The following is a 27,851-nucleotide window of genomic DNA, read 5'->3' on the forward strand; positions in this document are numbered from 1 at the left end:
TGATTCACTAAGAAAGAAAATGATGAATTAATAAATTTTTATTTAAGTAGGAAGTTAATGAATTTAATTTTTTGCATGTGATTTGAGATGCCTTGGGCCATTCAGATATGTTCTAGATAGTAGAACATTCTGTTCAAAAGAAGAAATATTATTCTGTGTCTATCAGGTTAATATTATGTATGCTGGTATAGCGGGATTGGGAATCCCAGTACTTTAAAGTCACACCCCCTCATATGTTTTTTTCTATGTGTCATTTACATATGTTTGATATATTCTTAAAATCAGAATAATTTTTTCCCTAATTTGTAATTCTCTAAAATGCCTAAAATATGAAAGGCCTAAAAGTCACTGATCTCAAATATAGGAGAAATGTGAATACTCATATTTGGTCTTCTGAATTATGATTTCTGTGGAAAATCAATAGTACACTTATTGCAAAAACATCAAATTATGTGCTCCAGTCTAAAAAACTTGGTTCTAATACAAGAACTTGAAGTCATCACTGCCCAGGTACACTCTGCTCTAATACATCAGGTTTAGCACAGGCAAATAAAATATTGGCAAGCAGGGGTGTACGAAGAGGGACTGGTAGGAGGTGACGTTTAACGTTTTGTCCAATGCAGACAAAAGTCTGAGGCGTAAAACTACGAATAAAGAGGGATTAATCAGGAAAACCATGAGAGTAAAGAGTCTTGATTCTCTTACTCACACTTAGGCTTCTCATCAGGGATGTCTCTTCCTCAATTACTAAATACAATGTTAACTATATTCAACTCTTTTGTACCTGTTTCCATGCTGGGAATTACTTGTTTTTGAAGAAGCAGACAACTCTTGGAAGTCACTGAATGAGTCATCAATGGATCCTGCCTTAGAAGCATCTTGAAAATCTTGGAAGTCATCTTCTTCTGGTTTTACCACCTAGGTTTAAGAGGACATTTAAATAGAAAGCATGAAATTGATAAAATAGTAAATAACAAATCTCCAACTGTCAGTCTCTAAGACTGCCTTTTAAATCATACATTTAGGTACAACTACTTAATTTTAGAAGAACACCCTTTAGATAAAATCAACTCAAAGACTTCATTAAGGCAGGAATCCTATCTTACATTTTTAGATACTCTCAAGTACACATGGTAAAAGACTGACTTAAAGGGCTAACCTGTATGATTTTTAAATAGCTAAGTCTTTTAATAGATTACTGAAAACCTCTCATCTTTAAAAAACATTTTATCCATGTGTGTAAATTTAAAAAGTGAACAAGCTTGTTATAACCCATTACCATATAAAGTTAACAGTGAAAACTGACTCCAAATCCCTTGCTCTGGGAGTGAGTACTGCTAACAGTTCATGTGTTTTATAGAAGAATGAACTTACGTCGTTCTCCACTTTAAATGTAATTGAATGACAGGCGTGTCTTTTCAATGCATTACACATAGCTCTATCTCATTCCTTTTATTGATCTGCATACCACTGTATGGATGAACCAAAATTTATACAACCTTTCTTTTCCTGATGGACATTTAGCTACTTCTATTTTTTTATGCTAACGAACAATGCTACAGCAAATATCCTTTTGTATCTTTGCTAATTTCTGTGGGACAGATTCTTAATAGCATGACTGCTAGGTCAGAAGATACAGAATTTTGACAGCTATTCCTGCATTCAAAAAGGCTGTACCAATAAACTCTTTTCCCTACATCTTCACTGACACTAAATATTATGTTTTTAAAAAATGTTTGCTAGTCTGAGAAATGAAAAATAAACTAAAGCACCTTAATTCCAGGTTTAACAGCTTCCTCAAGAGATACAGCCTAAGAATTTAATTAACTTTATTATGCTAGATGTTTAAAATGTATTTACTATAAAGAACTATGAATTTTTAGCCAAAATTCAAGTGTCTTAGGGCTTAACAAATTGTTTCATGATTTTTAAATAATGAAAAATTAAATTTTGTATTGTTTTAATAGTGTTTAATTTTCACCTCCAGAGTCCATCATAATCCAGCAGTCCTCTCTGTATCTCTGGTTTTTTTTTTTAAAGATTATATTTACTTTAGACAGATGGGAAGGGAGGGGAAAAAAGAAGGGGAGAAACATCAATGTGTAGGATGCCTCTCTTGCGCCCCCCCCACTGGGGACCCGGACTGCAACCCAGACACGTGCCCTGACTGGGAATTGAACCTGTGACCCTTTGGTTCGGCAGGCCAGCGCTCAATCCACTGAGCCACACCAGCCAGGGCTTCTCGGTATCTCTGGAAAAAGAGTTGCCCAGATTCACTTTTAGGGATTGTTTGGAACATGCCGTTTCTCCATTTACCTGATTTGCAGGGTAAGTTGGCATGAAGCCACTGGAAGCCTGGGCTGCAGCTCCCCCTACTGGTCCAACAAGGTTAATGCCCATGACTGGTTGTCCGAGGTTGAGGGGCATGGAGCCTGCAGGGCCTGAAGGCATCCCAGTTGGCTGACTCACTGCAGTAGGCAAAGTCATAGGAAAGCCGCTTAAAGTTGGAACAGGAGCTGCTGGGAACTGGTTTAAAGCATCAGGACTTATGGCAGGAACACCCCGCTATACAGAAGGAAAAAAAAAAACATTTCAGAGGATTGCAAACCACATACAACCTAAATCTGGCAAAGACAGACCAAAACATAAAATCTGTAGCCTTGGTATAATTCCACTGTTAACTTTCCCAACTCATTAATTTGATACAAGAAAATAAGTTACAAGGTTAATGCAAACCTAACATTTAGCAAAGAAATGGCCAATACATATCAATTCTGACATTTTTACTCTCTGACACAAGTTTGGGTAATTTACTGTAATCAAATCATGATTACACATACTACAAATGGTTTTACAATATATGAGAAATTAGTATCAGATGGAGAATACTTTATATCTAAGGAATTTTATTATTATTTTTTAGCCTCACTTAAGTATATGTTTATTGATTTTAGAGAGGGAGGGGGTAGAGAGGGAAAGAGAAAGGGAGAGGAACATCGATTGGTTGCCTCCCGTACACACCCCAACCGGGGATCAAACCCACAACCTAGGTATGTGCCCTGACTGGGAATTGAACCTGCAACCTTTTGGTGTATGGGATGATACTCCAATCAACTAAGCCACCCGGCCAGGGCTCTAAGGAGTTTTAAATAAGGACTTAAAAGGACAGAGAGTAATTTCATCTATTACTAACTTCTAAGTTCAGAAGGGATCTATAGTCAGGCTAGAAGACTTTAGTATATTAAACAGTCTTTAAACAAAGGAATATTTTTGCTAGTATGTGCTTCATATAAACTATACATTTTTGAAGTGCCCTATCTTGAAAATATTCTAAATTTCAATGTACAAGGACTTCTATGAGGTTGTAATCATAAAGGATTCATATTCTTCCAATTAATACTGAGAAGTTACTTGATCTGACTTAAGAGATTATGTCTACCTGTGTCACTGCTATCATGGCAAGAACAGTATAAAGTTCTTCTTTAGTAAGTTTGCCGGGTGTGGTTCGATTGGCTAAGGCCCATATCTGTCCAAGAGTTTCCCTGGGAAGTCCAGATGACATCAGAATGGGATAAAGTTTTGCCGTATCGATTCCAGTTGGAGTCATTGTGGTTTCCAAGATTTTCTTATAGGCATCTATTAAAGGAAAGACCAGATTAGAAACATAAATATATTACAACTGATTGATCTTTTTTGTTGTCATTGTTGCTCATATGAGGATAATCTTAAGTCAAACAACTTTAATAGAACCAAAACCATGTCAGAGTTTGAGCTGCTGTCAAACTTAAGAAATTTAAATGCAAATATTTAGCAGACAATGGGAGTCTGGTACTTAGAAGAGAGATTGGAGCTGGGTCCTAAAGATGAAGATTTGGAACTATTGGTGGTAAGAGGAAGTCTTATAATTAGTGGAAGATAGTAAAAACAATAAGATGTAGGTGGTACAGGAAGATGCTTTGGAATTTAGAAGTTGTAGAGTAATGATGGTAGTAATAGTTTGAAAACAGCAGTTGGAAGCAAGAATTATACAAGTACCACCTTTTTCCTGCCCCGATGGCTATAAGAAGAAACATCACTGGGTAAGGTGCTATGAAAATAGAGCCTTCAGAGAAAAACACAGTTTCAGTTAAGGTGAGGAAGCAGAAAAAAAAGGGGAGTTTTCATATAAAATGGAATTTTAAAAGGACAAAGTGAGAAAGGCTGTCAGAGACAAGGTTGCCATAAATACACCGGATGCCAACACTGCACGGGATATACTTTACTAAACAGTTTTTTGCTGTTAATTTAAAATTCAAATTTAACTGGATGTTCTGCATGCTTATTTGCTAAATCTGACAACCCTAGTTAGAGGAGTTTGGGGGCTGAAAGTGGGTAGGGGAAAGGTAGAGGAAAATGTTTTAAGCAAAAACGTTACATCTGTGATTTAAATATAGATTGTAGGTTAACAGCCTGGTCGTGACAACAAATATTTTGGTGAGGAAATTCTATGCGCACGGATGTTTGGGAGAAAGAGAAAGAAAGAAAAACAAAACAGAACTCCAAAACACACAATATCCAAATTTTGTTTGGCTTGAAGACAGAGAGGAAGAAGGAAAGATGCAAAGTGTCTAATGGGCAGGTGGAAGCAAACCTATTATTTTCGTGTACAACTGAAGTCCCATATCAGTTTGGGAAATTAGCCTTTCGATTTGTGATTACGTGATTATGATGTAAAGTAGGCATTACTGGTTTCTTTCAAAAAGAAGTTCAGCTATAGGGATCTTGCATGAGTTTTATTTAATCAAGTGTGGAACAACTTTAGTCTATGAACAATCTAGAAAACTGGAGATCTGATGAAAGTTACCTTTAGTTTACAAGGGGCTGGCAAAGTACAGCAAATGTAATGTTACAATTATTAAGACTGATGAACACATTCTGCTGTAAAGTCATTATTCTGTTCCCATCAACTATGGCTTAAACAGACTTTTTCTTTGTAGCAGCTGAACACTATCACAAAATGTACACCATAGTAAATTGTTTTGGCTCAGCAGTAATAACATACTTAAAGTAAAAAGTAAACATCATCTGCTATAGTGTAGAAGAAGATTTGCTACCTGGTCTTTTATTTCACGTACTATTATATGACAAAAAAGTCATAGGAATATTTTAAAAATATAAACTAATCACCAAGAGTTCAGAAAACTGCATCACATATATTAATGATATTCTTGATAAGTTAATAATCTATAAAAAATATTTGATGTCTTTTAAAGCATGATAAATCTGAGAAAAATTTTTAGCAATAAAAGTATATAGTGATCAATAAGCATTAAAGCAAAATATTTCTCCTTCACTTACATAGTTATTTCATAGATGAGGCAGCATTAAGAAACACTAAACCTATCTAATTTTCTGTACTCTTTCAGAAAACAAATAAACAAGGAAAGCTGAAATTCCTTCTGCATATTTTATAACCATGACAGTAGTTACAACTACATTTACAACATTTAAAGCAAAATGTCCAGATGGGAGTCTTGGACAAAGCTTTTATTACCTGGAACCAAACTCTCATTGTAAATCCAAGGAGGCATTCTGGGCTGAACAGGATCCTGTGAGGGAAATACACCCACACCTACGGGAAGATAAGGAACATTATCTTGCGTATATAATGGTCCATTTAGGAGATGTGGGAATCACACCAGAGTCATGGTATTTTATAAAAAGAGCACAGGCTGGAGACACTAAAAAAAAGTCACCAATACAACTAAAATATTTGGTTTCTAAACAACTCCTATGCGTTACTATGTCCTAAAGAGTCTACTAAAGAAAACCCTAAGATGTACCAAATCAATATTCTGAATCATACGAGGCTTGCACCATTTCACATGTATTACACATTAAAAGAAAAAACATAATAATCAGTGGTTTAAAAATTATATAACAAAAAAATTGTTGTTGCCCAGGCTTCACTTGCAGCTTTTAATGTTTCTTTACATCTGATTTCTTTTTACCTGATTATGACACCACTGCCTTAGATATATAGGATTTTTGTTTTTTATTTTGTCCAATAAAATATCCTGCAAAAGTTTACCTCCTAGGCTGCCCACATTCTAATTCATCTCTGTAAGCGGAGTTTAGAACAATGCAAACTTTTAGAGAGCAGTGTGTCGGATTTACTTCTGAGAAGCAAAACTATATTCTCATTGGTGACTTTTCCAGTTGAATTTAAACTTTTCAACCTTCATGGAAGAAGACAAAGTGCAAGAGGGGGAAAAAAGAGTTTTTATAAAATAAATTTCAGGAATGATTCTGATTTTAAAAACTATCAAAAATTTTTAAAAAGAGTAACAGTTTATTGAAAGAATTCAGAGCAAAATCATAGGGGTTAATTGGAGAAAGGAATGCATTAAATATATTTTAAGCGAAATTTTGATTAGCAAAATCAAGCAGCATTCATTTTAAGATTATCGCTTAAGGTGTTAGCATTTGAGCGGCATTTGGTTAAAAAAAACTTTTTGCTGAACGTTTCATGAGCTCACCACTCTCTTCAACAGGTGGGTTTTGTTCTGAAGTCTTTTCTGCCTCTGCAGTAGTGGTGCCACTTACACGTCCATCTACAGCCCCCCTGATAGTGGCTGTTAAACTGGGATGGTTCTTACTGGAACCTGGGCCTTGGGCTCTGTGCCCAACTTCAGAAGTATTTAATTTAAGTTGTTCCTGCCCAGATGTACTTATATCACAAGATACTAGGAGCTTCTCCTCCAAAGAAGGGCCTAAACAAACAGCACGAAGGATTATTTGTATGTAACTGCAAATTTCTAATTTTTTCAATCACCCATTTCCACCCCCAGGTTCTAAAGGGAAGACCCTGTCACACCTAATAGAAGTTTTAAAATCAGTCAGTCACTAGACATGTGTACAGGACTTCAGAGACTTAGAGATTTTAAAGAACTTAAACATCATTATCTACTTTGATTCTCAAGAATGCTATGAGACAGCAGGTAGAATGGTATGGTGGAAGGAGTACTACCTTAGAAATACGGTGGCTATACAAGGTGTGGACACTCACACTAATTATGGGTGAGAGCTCTGGCCAGTAACATCACCTTTGGGCCTGTTTCTACCTCTGTTGACTGAAAAGGCCTGGACCAAGCACACATCAGCTAAGATCCCTCTCAGCACTACTCTATGACTCCTGGCATGGTGTGTTACCTGCCCCAACCCCCATTATTTCACAAGTGATAAAACAGGTACAGAAGTGTTTAAAGATTCGTCTGAGGACAAACTGATAGTAAATAAAGAAACTGAACTAGAGAGAGCACTTTCTAAAGCAGCTTTCCCCAGCTCATTTCTCTTAAGAAAATGATATTAGTGATTTTTCCCAAACAAGAGTAATCTTCTGAAGAAATCTGTTTTGTTTTTTTTTTTTTAATTCTAAGGTGGTTGAAATAGTATCTAATTTAGGAGCAAAAATTTTCAATTACTTTTCTGAAAAGTGAGGCCTTCAAAATTTAAAAATCTAGTTTCTTATTTTGGTGAATTTCAATAGTCCTCATATATTCAGGTACCTGCTTCTTTGTCAACATCATTGTATTATTCAATGTATATAATAGAAATAAATAAGCCTAGATTATCTTAAGAATACTTTCATTAATATTCTAGGAGTTACCTGCTCTCTGTACATTGTATAAGGCTGAAGCAGTACAGAAATAAGGAATTTGTCCAGGGACACCATGTAAGGCAAAAGACACTAGAATCTGACCTGGAGGGAGAGGCTGTGCTCCAGCCTTCTGTGTATGCAACTGGCCAAGTGGGGTGGTGGGATGGAAAGACTGAAAAGGCTGGGAAGTGGAAGAAGGCCCACATGTGGGAACTTCAACAGGCCCCTGCATAAAGTCACTGAATTCTTCTTCATCAAGAAAGGCAGGTGATGGGGAGACAGTTTTAGAATGAGATGATGTGGGATAATCTGCAAAATGGAAAGTGATAATGAAACACACAGAAATGAAAATCAATAGGGAGACAGAAATTAAGGTGCAGTACAATTCCAAAAGAATATATCGAAACATGAATAGTGCAGGTGAACAGGAAACAATGTGACGAGAGTCAAATGGACTCACACAATGAAGGCAAAATGCTTTGATGTCTCTTCATACACATCTTTCGTCTTTTTAAAAAGAGGTTTTATAGCTATTTTGCATTTTGCTCAAAACCAGAAAAATATGAAACTCAAAAGTTCTTTCCTTCTTTTACTAAGTTAGTACTAATCTTTTCCTGAGACCACCAATAACTTACATCAAAGTGATGATTACTTTTGAAACTCAAGTAATCTATTTATCTGGATAATATTCTTTCAAACCAATATACACCAGAAATAAGAAAACCTACCAAATGCTGCCGAAGACATTTTGAACAGAAAAAGACTCTGATGATTAAATTTCATTATGCCAGTAAGAAAGAATGTGTGACACATACTTATAATTTTTCATATATCATGTCTAACCCATTCACTTTGCATAGTTCACATTTCAGTAAAGTTACCAAGTGAAGAATGAAAATTACAAAAGACAGCAAGAACATTAAACACATTGCCAAGGTAATAAATTGGGACACCATAAATTGCTGAGTCAAACAATTTAAGAGTCAATTTAAGAAAGTAAATCTCGACTGACTGAGGACTATGGTTACTTTATCTCTAAAGAATATAAAGATCACTGTGGCTTTTTACTGTTAAATGTGAGATTCACTTATGTAATAAACCTTCCTTAACAGGAACTACATTTACTACAAGGCTCATTGACAATACTATTATCGCCATATTTTTAAGTACTTTGTATTGCTTTAACATTCATAGAGGTCTAATGCCACAAGGAGCAGTCTTTTTAAAAAAAGACTCATCTGAAAAATGGGGACATGACATGCTTCTCTTCTGGACATTTCTCTTTTGGATCTGTGAAATAAACCTGGAAGCACTGAAAGGTCTATGAAAGATGCCAAATGGGTATTGTTTTAGTTAGTTTTGTTGGAAAAGAGAAAGAAAAAAGCCATGCTATAATGAATTCCAACCCTCCCAGTACTAGTGAGAAGGTGGATTTAAGTTTTCAATTTAGGTGTAAAAAAGTAATAATGGAAAATTGAGAGTGACCACATTTTTTAAATGGACCTATTTATTAATAATATGGCTGCAAAAGCTAAACCAATGTTTCTTCATTTTATGGAATTATGTGAATTCTATGTGGTATATATATTTTGGTTTATAAATTCTTGCAGCTCTATATATGATTAATAAAAAATAGAAAAATTATATGGTCAATACAGTCTGTACATTCAATATTTTCAGATAAACAGTCTATGGGGGCAAATTTAAAGATGCCTCTGATGGTAAAAAGACTGGAAACTCTCTATATACTTTAGGCCTAAGTTTAAGACTCTCCCTGCAGAAGCTCTGAAAACTCCTTGGGCTCCAGGAAAATCTTTTTCTGGCTCAGCTTGAAGCAGTTAACTAGAAACAGCTAACTAGACGCATGTTGATTGATCTCACAAGATTATTTGAATATCAAATCACCAATTTATTATTTCACAACGAGGTTGTTAAACAACACCAGGTGGCCCAAAAAGGGCATTCAATATGGTAGAACAGTGTTAGACTTAAAAATGACCATCCCTCTCTGCCACCTTCTCCTTTGGTCCATGTTGGGTCCAGTTTTAGCATTCCAATGTCTACTCTTAAGTTACTTCTTGACCAGCTTATTCAGCTTATAATTTTTACTTTTAGATATATTTTCTGAACTCAACCTGATTGCTAATATCCATTCTCTTTTCAATCTGTATATACTTTACTTTGGGGCATATTTTTGAAACGATAATCTGAGTATATAATCTAACAAGTCAAATTAATAGGACAGTGTCAAAGCTGTCCCGAAAGTCAAAAACTGGTTACTGTGACAATATCAGAATATTCCCTCCTGACATCTCCTCTAAAAGGAACTATATAAGGATTTAAGATAAAATCTATCAACATAATATATGCCAGCAGGAAAGAGTATTTGATTGGCTGAATGATTTATGAGAACTGTTCATCTATTAATGGTATGTTATTCTTGAAATCAGTTGAGAATAAAATATTAAATATCAAATTTAAAAAAGGATATGGTAAGTTATATAAAGGCAAGACTCATTTCAACTGTTAAATGTTCAAAACACATGCAAAAAAACCTATCCCTTTATTCCTAAAAAAGTGCTCTAAATAGGCACTTTGATTATCTGATGATAAATGATAATAAAAACTACAAAGAAATGTATTAAAGAAACTAAAATTTCACGAGGAGCATTATTAAACCCATGACTTTTTTAAAGGAGGCATTTAAAAGATTTCTAAGTTTAATCAAATTAAATAAAATCCGAATTAGCTCATAAAAAGCAAAATTCTTTTAAAACAATGAGAACAAAATAAACGCCTTTAAGACGTTTGCTTTGAGTGAATGGATTTTACTGCTGTTAACATACTCATATATACAGGAGAGTTACAAGTGAAGTTGACACACTGGCATTTACTAGGAGACAAAGAAGTTTTTCTCCTCCCAGTATAGTTATCCAGATCAGAACTCTTAACCCACTGTAAATTTTAAGACATCCAAATCTGTACTTAGCTTGAAGGAAGAGGTCAGCACTGGCTCTTCACATATGTAATAGTCAATTAAACACACAGGGAACATAAATCACCTTCCAACAAAAGAAAACCTTTAACTTAAAATACCTGGTTTCTTAGGGTGTGATGCTGGAGTCGGGTGCATCTTAGCATCTCTGGAAAACCCATCTAAGTTTCCTTTTATGGCTTCTAAAGCATCGTCTCTGCTCTTCTCTCCTGTCTAAAAGACAAGAAACACATGCATATTTCTTCACTTATCTCTCACTTCTAAACACTCCCAAATTAAAAGTATAGATATCAGTCTGTTCCCAATATTTTTACCACATCTTTTTTTTTTTAAGATTTTATTTATTTATTTTTTAGAGAGAAGAGAAGGAAAGGAGAGAAACAGAGGAAAGGAAACATCAATGTGCTAGAGATACATCAATTGGTTGCTTCTCACATGCCCCCAACTGAGGACCTGGCCCACAGCCCAGGCATGCGCCTTGACCACGAACTGAACCAGAGACCTTTTGGTTCACTGGCTGGCGCTCAAACCACTGACCCACACCAGCCAGGGCTACCACATACTTCTGATAGTGAATTCTCCAAATCAGAAAAACACTTAGTGTATAAAACAAAGGCATAACATGGCACTCTGTACTGTAGAGTCTATAGAATATTTTTGTAGAATATAAAAACATTAAATGCCCATTTATAAATATCTTAAGATGCAGCTGTTATATTATGTTAATACATTAATAGTCTGTATTAATGCCTCCCTAGAGAAGATTACAAACATTCCAATGCTAGTAAAAAAGAGTTGAGAAGACTGGCTGATAGCTCATTCCCTGAACAATACAATGTCTTTTACAGAAGAAAAACCCTTCACTTTTGGATTTTGGTAAACTAAAATGAATCAACCACAGTCTCAGCTGGGCTGCTAAGTGACAAAATCTACTGAATGAGCGAGAAGAGGCACACGCAGGGTGTGTGTGTGCTGTGGTGTAGGGGTGGAGGAATATATCACCTTGGGTTTCACACTACTCAGAAGTCTGAGCTTTTGTTTCTGTTCTTCAAACTGACGCCTTTTTCTTTCTTCTTCTAAGAGCTTTTGCTGCTGTTCAAACCGTTTTCTGGAGGAAAAACATTCTAGTAAAGCTTCAAGGATTATCAACTGTTACATTCATATTTCTACTAACAATTTCAGCAATATCATCTTACATTTCTAGAATTACAAACTTCTCTGCTAATTATACCTAGTTTTTTTAAATGGCAGTCCTATTTCCCCACTATATTAATTTCAAAATACACAGTCTGGCAGAAGTAACGCCTGCTCGAATGTGGTTGGTAGGATAATAATATAGGTGTAATAATTTATAGTTTTAATTTGAACACTTCATCTAAAATGTCATATGGAGTGCTTGAGTGTGATATTGTTATGTTACAGAATTACATGCTTATGATTTTGTAATAAAAGATTTTGTAATAAAAAGGGGCATTATTTGTGCTGGACCCTGTCTATGAGTCTAAAAAATGATTTACCTAAACTACAGACATGAATTTATTTCTTGTCTAATTTGCAAGGGAAGACAATCTTTCACATTCAAAAGCAACCTCAAAAAACAGACAGGGAGGTAGACAAAATAAAAACACTTTTGTTCTCCATATAAAAAAAAATTGCCTCTTGGGAAGGCACTCCACATGGGAGAAAGAGCAATTGTCTGGGAGTCAGGAGACCTGCCTCTGGGTCCAGCCTTTGCTAGTAACTGTACAACCTGGACTCACAAGTGGCTTCATTTCTCTGGACCTCACTTTCCCCAGATGTACAATTAATTAGAAGGTTGAATTAGAGAATCTCTAAGGTCCCTTCTGACTTTAAACTTATAATAAAAGTATTTTAAAGAGTTTAAAAGGCAACATGACTGTTTGGGCTTTGAATTTGTATTAGAGAACATTTGAAATGTTTAAAATGACGACCATCGTGTTTTTTATCCTTGAATCCCGAGGTCCCTTACTGCTGCTCTTCGGCAAACTGTTTCTGCATGTCTGGAGTGTATTGTGGGCCTGCAGGTCGCATCCCCAGGAATGGCGCTTGTCCCAGGTAAGGCATTCCTGCTGCTGGCACTGGTCCCATTGGTATCCCTGCCTAGAAGAAAAGGACAAAGGCTCAAGAAAAAAAACAAAACAAAACAATTTCTCCTTCTAATCACTACGAAGAAAAACTGTAACTTCCATAAATTCTTTCTTAATATTTTTATTAATGACATATATAAGTGCATTTCAATAAAAGATTCAAAGAACACAGGCTAAAAATTGAAAGCTCCCCTTAATATCCCATTCCCTTCACTTCCTTCACTGTCCTAGAGGTGACCACTGCTAATAGTCTGAGGGTGTGTGTGTGTGTAAAATCTTTCAGGCTGAGTGTGTAGGGAAGCACGCATATACCCAAATTATATTCTGGTGAGTTTACTCACCCACACTCTTTGAGAAGAGATACATCTTGCAAGTCTTTATTTCCAGTAGTAGGTAAGAGACTGCTAGATGGCAGTTATTCCACAAATGAGATTAAATATGTTTTTCCAACATGTATGAATAATGAATATTTTGACATTACAGGCCTAATATCCAAATTTTTACTGTAAATAAAATATATTTAGTCAATAATGAATGATACATCAGTCCTGACATCGCACATCAATGTTTCTCTCCCTCTCTCCTTTCTTCCCCTCTCTCTAAAAATAAATAAAATCTTTAAAAAAAAGTTACTAACCTTTAAAAAATAAATGATATATCAATGACAATGGATGGTTAATTTTTATGGAGTGAAAATTCTTCTACTCCTTAACCTCCTCCTTAAAAGCCGCACCCCACCCCACAAACTCCCCACCTGAAAACGTGGCTGTCTCTGGAAGCCCTCTCATTTGGACATTACTACTGCTCTCCTACATTCCCTACAGTCGGGGAACACTCCTCCTTACTTCTTATAAACCTTTTCTCTGTCCTCTTTCAAAAGCCTGAATACATTTTAATTTCTTGCTATCAGATTTCACCATTTCCTATCTTATTTATGTCATCTACTGATTCTCAACTACCTCATTCTTCCACCGAAGCCTTCAGAACCTTGCTGTCTTCCATTCTACTCCTAAACTGCACTCGTGACATCGGGATATCCATAATCACACGGATGGCTCATCTCACACTATGACCTTCCGGGTCTCTGACCTCCGCACAGCAACCATGTCCAACACACCATCCCAGCTTGATCACCAGCCCCAGGTACTCCGTACTCTCCAAAGTCTTGATTTTAATCATCCTAACACTATTTTTTTTTTGGAAATATAAATTACTTTTAATTTTAAAAAAGAAAAATATAGATCCTTGTTAAACACTTCATTTACAAATACGCAGCCTTATTTTAAAATGTGGTAATGCTCAAACATGGCAGTTGACTTCACTCATATATGTAAAATGTTCTTAAAATCTCAGTACATTGGCTTGTAAGTTATGTTCAGTCCTCCAGCTAAATTCTCAAGTAATTGTCAAGAGTTGTATGTGCTGGGATAAGCCCACCATTATGCTAAACAAGGTAAGTTCTAGAGCCAAAGGTGACATATTCATGAAATATTGATTTTGACGTGACAGAAGTCACACGAGCACACAGATTTAATGACAACAAAGTGATAAACCAGCAGATTTGCTTTGTTTTAAAGGTGTTAAAATAACTCACTCTGAATTAAGCAACTATTTGGGAATTACGAAAACTGAAAATCTCATCCTTTTCCCACCTATAAGGGAAACAGAAAGGTGATGAAGATAACGACTAACAGTGTTTCACATATTCTTGTTGATTTAATGTACAATTCCAAAATGCAAATATTGAAAATGGTGTTTGAAGGGAAATATCTACAATGTTACTCTTGTGTGTCCTAGGTTAATGTGACTGCTTTATTTGCTTAGACATGTATCATCCTGATAAGCATCCCCACACTTGACCACCACCTACTATCCTTCCAGCTCATATACCCCAGCAATCTTCCTATCTCATTCATGCCTCCCATCTATTATCTTACCAACTTTCCTGTTACCCATCATCTTCATCATGACCTCACTTCTCTTCTTGCCCAGCTTAGACTCCAGAGTTCAATATTAAATGCCCTTGTAAGTTCTTTAACTCTTTTACCTCTTGCTTCTTTGCTATGGTCTCCTGGGAAACCTCACCCCTGGTTAGAGTCAGTTAATCTCCTTCTCTTATCCTTATACCCAAGCCACTGAACCTCACTGGACAGAAAAACCTTGAGGATTCACTTTAAATTCTTGACCACAAATCTCAAAGGGATCCCCAGTACAGGCCTGTCTTATGAGGACTACTATATAGGACTTGAATCCTGTGAAGTTTCTTGAGAATTGCTACAGGCCAGTATGTGGTTAATTTTTAATAAATAATCTGTTTTCTTATAAAGAAAATATATTTTGCAATTTGGGGATGGGGGAACAGTGTACTATTATCCATTAGTCAACCTTATTAAGAAGTCAGTTTAAACCTATGATTTTACAGATTGTGGATTCGTCTTTTTTCTTGTCATTCTGTCAGTTTCTATCTTATACGTTTTAAGGCCAAGTTATTAGGTGCATGCAAATGCGAAACTGTTGTATCTTTCTGGTAAATTTAACCTCTTATCATGATGAAAGACACCTTTACTGCCAAGCTTTTAAGGATTTTTGCCTTCAGGTATATTTTAGTCTGACTTTCCTTTAGCTACATCACTTTTTGGGGTTGTTTTTAGTATTTATGTATTTTTTCACGCCTTTAAACTTTCCTGTATCCTTATGTTTTAAATGTGTCCCTTCCAAGCATCAAGTATAATACTGTCTTTTTTATTTTGGGGTTGTTTTTTTTTTTTTTTTTAGTTTACTGATTTGAAAGGGAAGAGGAGAGAAAGAAACATCAATTTGTTATTTCACTTATTTATGGATTCACTGGCTGATTCTCATATGTGCCCTGACCAGGGATTGAACCCACAACCTTAGCATATCAGGAAATACTCTAACTAACTTGAGCTGTCTGGCTATGGCTAGAATTTTGTCGTTTTAAATGAACCATCTAGACCATTAACAATAATAAAATTATTGATATATTTGGGTTTAAAACTACCTTATTTTATGATTTGTACCACTTTTTCTATTTCTTTTTCTTCTTGTCTTTTTTTTGGATTGGCTTTTTTTTCCCTCATTCTACTTTTCCCCTCTTTACTTGATTATCAAGTATTTATACAACCTATTAAGATTACTCTTGAAATTATAGCATACGTTAACTTACCAAAGTCTAATGTTAATATCTCTTCCTTTCATAGAACCCAATGATCTTAAAACTCTAATTCCATTTACTAGCCTCCCCCAAGTTACATACTATTACTGTATGTATTTTAATTCTCTGAATATTTTAAAAATTCATAAAGACATTACTGTTTTTATAGAGACTATATACATTTAGATTCGCCACACATGTATCTCTTCCTTTGTTCTTCATATCTGTCCTGCATCTCACTTCCCATCTGAGATCATTTCTCCTTTTGCCTAAGGTCCTTCTGTTTTTACTTCATTTAGGATTTCATTTATTGAACGTCACTCAGTTTTTTTTCTGATAAAAAATGACTTTACCTTCATTCTTAAAGGTTGTAGTTATTTTCAGTTAGTACATTGAAAACACCATCCCAATGTCTTTTGGCTTCCATTTTTTTTCCTTTAGCTGCTTTTGAGATTTTCTCTGTCTTTGGTTCCTGCAGGTTCTCTGTGTGTCAGGAGATAAGGATTTGTATTTACTTATTCTCACTGCCTGGTGCTCGTATCCTTGTGCCACAGTCCCAATATAGTCCTGGTATTGGGGGACATGATCAAGGGTGGCTAGGTTATAAAAGACACTGTAGCTTCCACCTTCCTCTTTTGCATCACTCACTCTGGAGAGGTCCATGTGGAACTACAAGTCCATCCAAGCCTCCTACCAACAGCCCGCACTGAGCTACCAGCCATTGAGTGGGACGTCTTGGAAGCAGATCCTCCAGCCCCAATAAAGCTTTTAGAGGAACGCAGCCCAGCCAACTTCTTGACTAAAACCTCATGAGAGATTCCAGGCCAGAAACACCCAGGTAAAGCTGCTTTCCAACTTCTGGCCCATAGGAACTGCGAGGTGTTTATTGTTGTTTTAAGCACTAACTTCTAGGGTAATTTGTTATGCAGCATTAGATAACTGATACAATCCTGCTTGAATTTATTAGGCTACCTGAATCTGTATATCGATATGTCTTTCAATAGTTCTGGAAACTTCTCAGCCATTACCCCTTCTTGCTTTCAAGGACTCCAACCAAATATGTGTTAAACATTTTCACTGTAGATTTAAAATCCCACATACTTTCTATCTTTTAGTCTTGTCATACTATATTCTAGATGTTTCTGCTAACCTATCTTCAGTTCACTAATTTTTCTTCAGCCATTTCTAATCTGCTGTTCAACTCATCCAGAGTTCATTTGCTTAATACTTTTTAATTCTGAAATTTCTATTTAGTTCCTCAAATCTGCTGTCATTTATTTATAATTTCATATTCCCTGCCAAAAATTTACAGTTCAGTCTGTATTTCTTAGACCATAGAAAATATAGCTGTATCATAGTGTTGTCTGCTATTTCCATAACTAATGTGGTTTTGTGATCGTTGTTTCTGTTGTCTGTCTGCTGGTCCTCATCCATGCTGTTCTGTTTCTGTGTTTCTGTGCATTGAACACTGTGTTTAAAAATTTATTTGTAGGAATCTATTTATGCTAAAGGAATGGCATATTCTCTGGAGAGGATTTTGTTAGATACCTAACAAAATTTTTGCCAGGAGGCACTGCAAAGTTGGAACACTTTAATCCAAATTCAAGACCTGTTTCCCTGGGCCATCAAATGACAGGAAGTCAACTTCAAGTCCATGTGCAAACAGGTTTACTTCCACTGTATGCCCCCTCTGAGATACCACTTCACATCCATTAGGACAGCTACTATAAAAACAACAACAACCCAGAAACCAACAAGGTCAACAAGTATTTGGAGAAATTGAAACTTCTTTGCACTGTTGGTGGGAATGTAAAATGGTACAGCTGCTGTGTAAAAACAGTATGGAGATTCCTCAAAAAATTAAAAATAGAATTACCACGTGACCCAGCAATTCCACTTCTGGGTATACACCCAGAAGAATTGAAAGTAGTCTCAAAGAGACATCTGTACAGCCATGTTCATAGCAGCATTATTCACAGTAGCTAAACCATGAAAGCAACCCAAGTGCCCACCAATCTATGAATGAATAAGCAATGGGGGTACAATGGACTATACATTGTATATACATTGTATATACAATGGACTATTATTCAGTCTTAAAAAGGAAGAAAATTCTGCCCTGGCCAGGTGGCTCAGTTGGTTGGAGCATAGTCCTGTAAACCAAAATGCTAAGTGCTTTATGTAATTCCTTCAATCGTTTCTACAACCATACTACCAAGGTATTATTAGTTCCCTGTTTTATAGGTAAGTGGAAAAGCTGGGATTTGAACTTGGGACCAAAAACCCATGTTTTGTTCTTTAATTCACTTCCCCACTTCTGTGGCTGCTTTTCTTCAATTTCTTGTGTTGGTAACTCACTCACTTAAGAGTGACTAATTGATTTTAAATTATTTTAAATTTTATTTTTGTTTTACAGTTTACATTCAATATTATTTTGTTTTCATTTGTCGCCATACATTATTTTTTAAATTTGATTTTATTTTTTTTAAGACTTTACTTATTTTCAGGGAGGGGGAAAGAGAGGGAGAGAAACATCAGTGTGTGGTTGCCCCTCACATGCCCCCCATTGGGGACCTGGCCCATAACCCAGGCATGTGCCCTGACTGGGAATCAAACCAGCAACCCTTTGGTTCGTAGGCCAGCGCTTAATCCACTCAGCTACACCAGCCAGGGCTTAAATTTTATTTTTCAGTTACAATTTATATTCAATATTATTTTGTATTAGTTTCGGGTATCTATCATAGTGGTTAGACAAGCATACGCTTTACAAAGTGTGCCCCCTGATATCTTCAGCACCCACTTGGCACATATATAGTTATTACAATATTGACTGTATTCCCTATGCTCTACTTTAGACCCTCATGACTATTTTGTAACTACCAATTTGTACTTTTCAATCCCTTCACCTTTTCCACCCAGTCCCCCAATCCCTTCCCTTCTGGGAACCATCAGTACATTCACTGTATCTATGAGTCTATTTCAATTTTGTTTTTTCATTTATTTTGTTCTTTAATTTCCACATGTAAGTGAAATCATGTGGCATTTGTCTCACTCTCTTATTTACAGGTTGAGATGCTGAAGGCTCTATCCTGGACTATTTTTTCCATCTATAGTATTCTCTCTTTTTTTAAAAAAGATTTTATTTATTTATTTTTAGAGAGGGGAAGGAAGGGAGAAAGAGAGGGACAGACACATCAGCGTGTGGTTGCCTCTCGCATGCCCCCAACTGGAGACCTGGCCCACAACCCAGGCACGTGCCCTGACTGGGAATTGAACTGGCGACCTTTCAATTTGCAGGCTGCCACTCAATCCAGTGATCCACACCACCCAGGGCCCATCTATAGTATTCTTAAATGTTCCTGTTCACTCTATAGCATCAATTACCTTCTATGTGTATATGACTCTTAAATCTATAATTTTCAACCCAGAGTGAAAAATGACCAGAGTTTACTTTTTAAGTTGTCTCTGGACAGCCCCACTTGAAGTTTCTTGTGTCCTCCAAAGTCAGCAATATGTACCAGAAAACCATCTTCTCTACTGCTTCTTTTGTCGGTAAATGATACCCCAGTTAGTTGCTCATGTGGAAAATGAGGAATCAATTTGACACCATGTCCTTCGTTTTCAACATCCAAACACTCAGCAAGTCCAATTGATTTTATTTTTAAGGGGTTCTCAAAACACCCATGGTCTCCACCCATCTGCTACCCCCCTAATTTAAGCCAACATCCCAGCTGCTCTCACTACATCAGTCTTCTAATGACTCTTATACCCACTTTTGCTCCTTTGCCTCCAGTCATTCTCCAATTAGCAATCAGAATGATCTTTTTGAAATACAAATCCAATTGTATCATTCCACTGCTTTAACCTATTGGCTCCCTAACGATCTTAGGAGACAATTCAATGTGTAATATGATTAAGCATAAGCAGACTAAAGACTTAGGATCAACTTCTAGCTGACTGTGCTCTGTGAGCATCCTCACAAGGCTTCAGTTTCCTCATCAGAAAAATGGGGATACCATCTCTTTAAAAAGTTGTTATGGGGTTTAGATAACTTAATATAAAAAGGCTCTGAGCCTTCTGAACAATGACACTGTTCCTTCCATGAGAGCTGTGCTGCTACTTCTAACAATGCTACTTCATGCCATCAAGTCCCTAGGTTTTCCAAGATATCAGTCTGAAATTCTTGTAAGCCAGTAGTCACAGAGAAGTCACCAGATTTTCCTCAAATGATTTACCTTTTATTTTTTCTCTTTTATGAACACATCTTCATTTTATTTTGAAGGAAGCCACCTAACATGTAGACTATACTTATTTCTAAATATAACATTCAAGTCCTAATATGTAGCTGTTAGTATACAGACACCTAACAATAATCAATAACTTGGCATACCATCAGCTAAGAGGCAAGTACCTGCATAGCAATCGGTCCTTGGGACATTTGAGAGCTGTAACTCATCCCTATCATGCCTTGCATATTAGGCTGCATGACAGGGACCACAGGAAATCCTTGTCGCTGCATTGGCATCAGACCTGCTGAAAAACATAAAGGTGGTATTAACGTCAACGTGTTCTAAAGTTTATTTTCTTAAAACTCGACGTACCCAAAGGACTTTTCACTTGGGAGGTGGCAGAGTTAGCAGAAAAAGCAAAGGCTCTGGAGTAAGACAAACGTACGCGTGAATTCCAACTCCATCACACTTAGCTATGTGATCTCGGGCAAGTTATAAAACTTCATCTGTGAAAGGAAGATAGTAACACTTGTTTCACAGAATTTTTGTGCATTCTTACCTGTGTCATCCTCTCCGACACTGAATAGGGCTGACCACTATAACACACAGGATATTGCGGAAATGGCAGGTTTGTTCGTAAAAACCACTGCAGCTTCTTCCACGGACTGTTGGATCACCTCCTCTAGGGAAAGCCACTGCTCCATTCTGAGAATATTCAAGCAAGTCCCATGGAGAATCCATGTGGCCAGGAACTGAAACCTCTTGCCAAAAGGCAGCACGGATTTGCCATCTCTGTGAGCGAGCCATCTTGGAAACAGACCTTCCAGCCCCATTCGACCCTTAGATGACTACAGCTCTAACCAACATCTCTACTGCAGTCCCTTCAGTCCCGCACCGAAACCGCCCGGTGAAGCCACTCCCATAATATACCTGACCCCAAGCACAAGGTAAAATACTAAAATTTTTAAAGTTTTGGGTTAATTCTTTATGTAGCAGCATATAACTAATGCAACAGTGGTTAAGAGCATGAACTTGGGATGCCAACTGAACTGTCACTTACTGGTTTTGGGACCTTGAGCAACCTGCTTAACTTCTGTTCCTCGGTTTCTGATCTGTAAAACTACTTAATACCTAAGATGCTTCAAGAAATTATATCCCTCTTTCTCACCACAGGGATGTAAAATATATAATGCTATGACAAGGACACCATCACGAAGGTGAGACTTAGAGTGCAGTATGCCCCAAGCTCCTCCAATGAAGCACTCCCAAGAGCAGAGGAGAATAAAGATATATCCCTCTGGGGATTTAATACTAAACGCCTACTATGTTTTAGACACAGTTCTAGATACTTGGTACACAACAGGGAACAAAACAAAATCCCTCCATACCCTGAACACAAATTTCCATCTAATTTTGCAATTTATCACATATTACATTCATGTTGGTTGTACTATAAAAAGCTTTAATCAAATTTTGATTTGAAAAGTTAAAGGCCTAGTAAAGCATACCATGCTTATCTTGTGTGCTCTATGAACCTTCAGGGTTATTTCTACACAGTTTAATTCAGGAGCACAAACATCCACTTTTGTAGGTAACATGTAATAGTGGCAAGCTATTCATTTATTCATTCAATTATTTATTCAAGTATTTGAGGGCACACCCCATGTCAGGCACCATTCTAAGGACACAGCAATGAAGAAAACCAGGTCTTTGCCCTCATGGAACATATACTGTAATAGGAGGAGATAAATAATAAAAAAATAAGTACATGCCAGGTGGTAATAAGAGGCAGGGCAACAAATAAAGCGGGGTGAGAGGGAAGGGAGAGTTAGGGAAAAGAGTGGTCTGTTTCATAGTCAGAAAAGCGTTCGCCAATAGGGTGGCATTTAAGCAAAGACTTGAAAAAAGTAAGGGAGAAAGCCATGAGAAGAGTATTCCAGAAAAAGGAACATCAAATGCAAAGGCCTTAAGGTGTCATGGAGAAGTAGAAGGCACAGACTGAATAGAAGTCTTACAAAGAAACATTGTAAGATGTTTTTCGTCTTATCCCTTTGCACGTAAAGTTTTATTTTAATTAATTTTAGTTAATTCTTGAATGGGTAACGCAGGTATTTGGTACAATATTTGAAGGTATAAAGGTATGCAAAGTGAAAAATAAGTCTCATTTTCCTCCTGTCTCCTGTTTACCTACTCATGACCTTATGGCTACTCTTGCTGTCAGTTTCTTATAAACACTTTTGGAAATAATCCACGCATAATTTAAAGCCTTCAAATGACCAAGAAGTCCACTCTAACATACTCTGTAAAAAGAAAAAAATGTCTAAAACAGTTCCAAATTCCAGAAAAAAAATTTCAGGGAATCTTTTGGGCCTTTTCTTGTCCTGTTCCTTTGCTCCATATATAGATTTTTACTTCCAAGTTTATAAAAATGAAATATAAGTCATGATAATGAACACATAATTGTAATGCCTTCTTAAAGAACAAAAGATCTCACCCTGACTGGTGTAGCTCAGTGGGTTGGGCGTTGTCTCATAAACTTAAAGGTCACCAGTTCGATTCCTGGTCATAGCACATGCCTGGGTTTTGGGCCAGGTCCCTGGTTGGGGGTATGTGAGAGGCAAACCAATTGATGTACCTCTCACACATTGATGTTTATCTCCCTCTTTCTCCCTCCCTTCCCCTCTCTCAAAATAGATAAATAAATCTTGAGAAAAAAAAAGATCTCAAACCATTTGATCTAAATCTGGGACAGATCGAATTATAGATAGCTTAAATAATGCATAAATGAGAGCACAATGCAAAGAATACAACTGACCCTTGGAAAAATTTACCTGAAACTCAACCTCCATCACTGATTATTAATGGAAACCAGTATAAGCCACTGACCACTTGCTATTGAGCAGCTCTTTATCGTTCATCTCTAACAGTGACCTTGGAGTCTGTTTCTCTAGCAAGTCTACCATAAGCAGTCAACACACCGGCATTGTGAGAAGGGCCAGTTTTCAGAAGCAGCCTGGCGTGTGGAGAGAAAGAGGACACGGTGGAAAGGGAAAAGTAAGAAGAAAGAGGAGAAGGGCAGGCATCTCCTCCCTCCCGTGTGGTGTCCCGGTGGCACAGCAGCTCCAGTCAAGGCTGTACTCCTTCACTACTGTTTCCTTGAAGTAAAAGCTAGAACTGATATTGGTGGTCCCTTGTTTGAACCATGAGAGAAGAGAGAGAAATTTCGAGGAATAAAACTGGACTAAAAATAGTTAAAACGGTATCAGTATATGTGATCTCTAATCATGTATTATAATAAGACCAAATTTATATAGAGAAAATATGGTAGTGAAAAATGCTGAATATGCTAATAAGCACAAGGCAGACACATACCCTGCCCAGTGGAGCTAACTATCTAGGGCAGCAATTTTCAACCGGTGCTGCAAGAATGTTTAAAACATGCAATACCTGACTATTTAGTCAGGGGCACTGACCTCTTTTCCCTTAGACCGTCAAATAAAAAAAGGACAACAGCCAACACAACAATAGCTGTCCAGTGTGAGTAAGTCAGAATTATATCTATTTTTTTTGTTAGAGCAAAATATTTTTTGGTGTGCTGCATAATTTTAATAATTAGTTTATGTGTGCCATGAGATGCAAAAGGTTGAAAAATCACTGATCTAGGAAGGGACTAGATAGAAGGAAAAAGATGTCATTTAGAGAATTCTTTAATTCTCTTGTTCTCAAAGTCTCCATCTCTGCCAATTGTTAAATAACAATCTGTCAATAATGTGCTGTTTTTTGAAAGAAAACAAAGGTAGTAAAGTCTCAATCACTGCTAGTAACAATATTTTATCGGACATATCTCCCCAGGCAAGGGAAACAAAAAGAAAAAATAAACAAATGGGACTGTATCAAACTAAAAAGTTTTTGCACAGCAAAGGAAACCATCAACAAAATAAAAAGGCAACCCACAAAATGGGAGAACATATTCACCAATACATCTGATAAAGGGTTAATATCCAAAATTTATAAAGAATATACAAAACTCAACACCAAAAAGCCCCAAACAATCCAATTAAAAAATGGGCAAAGGACCTGAGGGGACACACAGATGGCCAATAAACATATGAAAAGTGCCCAACATCACCAAGCATCAGAGAGATGCCAATTAAAACCACAATGAGTGATCACCTCACACCTGTCAGAATGGCTGTGATCAACAAATCAACAAAAGTGCTGGCGAGGATGTGGAGAAAAGGGGAACCTCATGTACTACTGGTGGGAATGCAGAGTGGTGCAACCACTGTGGAAAGCAGTATGGAGATATATCAAAAAATTAAAAAGGCATCTGCATTTTAACCCAGCAATTCCACTTTTTGAGAATATATCCAGAAAAACCCAAAACACTAATTTGAAAGAACACAAGCACCCCTATGTTCACTGCAGCGTTATTTACAATCACCAAGATATAGCAGCGACCCAAGTGTCCATCAGTAGATGAGTGGGTAAAACAACTATGGGACATTTTACACAATGGAATATTACTCAGCTATAAAAAAGAAAACATACCCTTTGTGACAGCATGGATGGACCTGGAGAACATTATGCTAAGTGAAATAAGCCAGTCAAAGAAAGACAAATACCATATGATTTCACTTATATCTGGAATCTAAAGAACAAACTGAACTAACAAGCAAAATGGAGACAGACTCACAGAGAGCAAGATGACAGCTACCAGGCTGGAGGGGAGGTTAGGGAGTGGAGGGACTGAGGAAAAAGGACTCGTGGACATGGACAAGTGTGGTGATTGCAGGGAGGACAGGAATATAAAAGGGTTATACTGTAATGGAAAAATACAATAAAAAGTTACTAAAAAAGGGAAACACATGTTCATACAATGTAAAAAACTGGAGAAGAATTTTAAATAATATCTTGTTACCTTGCAAATTTATTGAATTACTTGATTAAACAATAATTGGGCCAAACTTAAAAAAAGATTTTATATATTTTTAGAGAGAGAGAGGAAGAGAAACATCGATGTATAAGAGAAACACCAATTGTTGCCTCTTCACGCTCCCAAATGGGGACCTGGCCCGCAAGCCAGGCATGTACCCTGACTAGAAATTGAACCAGTGACCTTTCAGTTTGAGGGATATTGTCCAACCCATTGACCCACACCAGTCAGAGCTGTAAATAACAATGTTTAAATAAGTTTGGGAGAAATGAGAAATAATTCTTATTATTCCTCAAATTACATAATTTTTGAGATATTTTAAGAGTATCTATCATATCCATTCAAGACTATAGGAAAATTTTACTCTATTTGGCACAATAAAACTTCTTTACCCACATAATCTCCCAGTCGGAAACATAATAAACATAAACATAAACAGTGAAAAATAAACATAACCTTTCACTTACCTTGAGGGGGTCTTATTCCACCTGCAACTGGAAACATGAAGCTGAAAGCAGAACAAAAATACATTGGGATCTTCAAATGTACAAAGATTTCAAATAAAACATGCCAATTTTTCCACGAATGAAAAACACGTAGCTAGGGCCCTGGCGTTTACTCTGCAGTACAATACTCAATCACCCAGTACCAACAGAGAGTGGAGATCCACAGGCGTCACGACAGGCAGCCTGGTAACGTAGGAGGACGTTTTTGAGCTAGAAGACAGAAGACCTTGAAGCTAGTCCTGGTGCTGTCACTGGGTGACTTGCCTGGACTCCAATTTGCCCATCCCTAAAATGAGGGGGTTTGGATTAGATTCAATGCGGTGAACACTGAGTGCCTACCACATGCAAGTAGTGAATTAACTCACAGTCCTGTTGGAGACACAGGTGCAGGCAAATCACTTAATCGTAAGACGGAAGGTGCTGAGTGCTGTTAGAGGTCCAAAATACTAATAGAGATGAGAAGAAAAAGACTTAATTTCATGGGTTGTATCTTGGGAAGTTTTGTGGAGGTGTCTTTCGACCTGAATCTTAGAGAGGTACACTACACAGCTTGAGCAAAAAAAGCTCCGAGGCCAGAGCTTGTGTTCAGAGATATGACTTAAGGTTAAGTACCGTATTTTGCCGTATATAATGCGCACTTTTTTTGTCCAAATTTCTGAGGGAAAAATAAGGATGCGCATTATACACGGGTAGTACTAATTCTGTATCTATATAAATGTTTTTAATTATTTTATTTATGCTTGTGCATTAGAAGTGTAACTCTAGAAAACAACAATGATATCTGTATGCAAGATAATACCCTGGAATACAATAATCGGTTTTGTTTTTAAAAATTAATTCATTCATTAAAAAATTAAAGCGAAAGATTTTTTTTCCTAAAAGTTTGGGCCAAAAATGTGGGTGTGCACCATACACGGGAGCACATTATACATGGCAAAATATGGTATAACATACAGAATTAGAAAAGTAAACAGACTGTAGAAGGCCTTTAAGATGTTTACGTTGAATATTATATAAAGTCAGAGATTTTTTAAATTGTGGTAAAATATACATAACGTTTTAGCATTGTAACCATTTTTAAGTGTTCGGTTCAGTGGCATTAGGCGCATTCACAATGTCGTACAACATCGCCATGATCCACTCCAGGACATTTTCATCACCCCAGATAGAAACGCTGTACCCATTAGACAATCCTCCCCCCGACTCCTGGAAGCCACTATTCTACTTTTTATCTCTATGACTTTACCTATTCTAGTTACCTCATATTAAGCGGAATCATACAAAACTAGTCCTTTTGTATGTGGCTTATTTCACTTAGCATGTTTTCAAGGTTCGTCCATGTTGTACCATGTATAAGAACTGCGTTCCTTTTTATGGCTGAATAATACTCCATATATGCATATACCACATTTGTTTATCCATTCATCTGTTGATGGACACTCGGGCTGTTTCTACCTTTTGGCTGTTGCGAATAATGCTGCTATGAGCATTGGTATAGAAGTATCTGTTTGAGTTGCCTCTTTCTTTCTTTTTTTTTTTTTTTTGTATATACCTAGTGGTGGAAGTGCTGGGTCATATGGTAATTTTATGTTTATTTTTGAGAAACTACCAAACTTCCCATAGCAGCTGCACCACTTTACATTCTCCTACCAGCAATGCATGGAGGTTCCAATTTCTTCACATCCTCACTAAGGGCTGTTATTTTCTGCTTTTTTTTTTTTTTAATTTTTATTGTCATTCAATTACAGTATTTTCTACTTTTTTAATGATACTCATCCTAATGGGCGTGAAGTGGTATCTCATTGTGATTTGCGTCTGCATTTCCCTAATAATCATAAACGTACTTTAGGTTTCCCTGGTAACAGGGTACGGCAGAGAAGACTATCCCTAATCTTAAAAGAGATGTAAAGGGCCATAACCAGAGTAGTGGCAATGGCAAAGAAGAGGTGAAAGGGATTTAAAAGGATGAATCAACAGGCCTGGACAACTGCCAGCATGGGGAACAGTAGTGAAAAAGCAGAAAGAGCAGAACATGATGCTAAGATTTTGAGCCTGAGCAACTTCGAGGGTGCTGACGCTGCTGACCAGAAACAGGAAGCCAATGTGCGTAGGTCTGGAGAGAAAGATGGTAGTAGTGTGTCCAGGAGGAGCAATTTAGCAGGCAATCAGAAAAGGAACTCAAGCTCAGGAGAAGGGTCTAGGTCAATCTAGCTAGGCCCTTTTAAATAAAGGTAAAAAAAAAAAAACCCAACCCTACTCTCTAATT

The 27,851-nt window shown here is 36.8% G+C and overlaps 1 protein-coding gene across 14 annotated transcripts in view; it reads right to left on the reverse strand.

Annotated features, from left to right (window-relative positions):
• The window catches only part of SYNRG (synergin gamma), a 70,930-nt gene that overhangs the window by 39,513 nt on the left and 3,566 nt on the right, over positions 1–27,851 (reverse strand). For 5 of the 14 annotated variants that reach the window (XR_008425076.2, XM_053910467.2, XM_053910466.2 and 2 more), the window contains exons 2-12: positions 25,547–25,587; positions 20,326–20,447; positions 12,625–12,755; positions 11,637–11,742; positions 10,736–10,847; positions 7,742–7,948; positions 6,519–6,752; positions 5,534–5,611; positions 3,440–3,636; positions 2,317–2,565; positions 785–918 (exon numbers count right to left, since the gene is read on the reverse strand). Coding sequence is in view for 13 of the 14 variants with exons in the window: in XM_053910467.2 (XP_053766442.1) it covers positions 785–918; positions 2,317–2,565; positions 3,440–3,636; positions 5,534–5,611; positions 6,519–6,752; positions 7,742–7,948; positions 10,736–10,847; positions 11,637–11,742; positions 12,625–12,755; positions 20,326–20,447; positions 25,547–25,587 (1,611 nt within the window). In the remaining variant the exon portion in view is untranslated. Of the gene's footprint in view, positions 1–784; positions 919–2,316; positions 2,566–3,439; positions 3,637–5,533; positions 5,612–6,518; positions 6,753–7,741; positions 7,949–10,735; positions 10,848–11,636; positions 11,743–12,624; positions 12,756–20,325; positions 20,448–20,702; positions 20,849–25,546; positions 25,588–27,851 lie in introns of all 14 variants that reach the window. The other 9 variants (XM_053910473.2, XM_053910474.2, XM_053910472.2 and 6 more) reach the window with 6 other exon arrangements.

The sequence above is a fragment of the Desmodus rotundus genome, chromosome 9 (assembly GCF_022682495.2).
Source record: "Desmodus rotundus isolate HL8 chromosome 9, HLdesRot8A.1, whole genome shotgun sequence".
In the NCBI taxonomy this organism is placed as follows: Eukaryota; Metazoa; Chordata; class Mammalia; order Chiroptera; family Phyllostomidae; genus Desmodus; species Desmodus rotundus.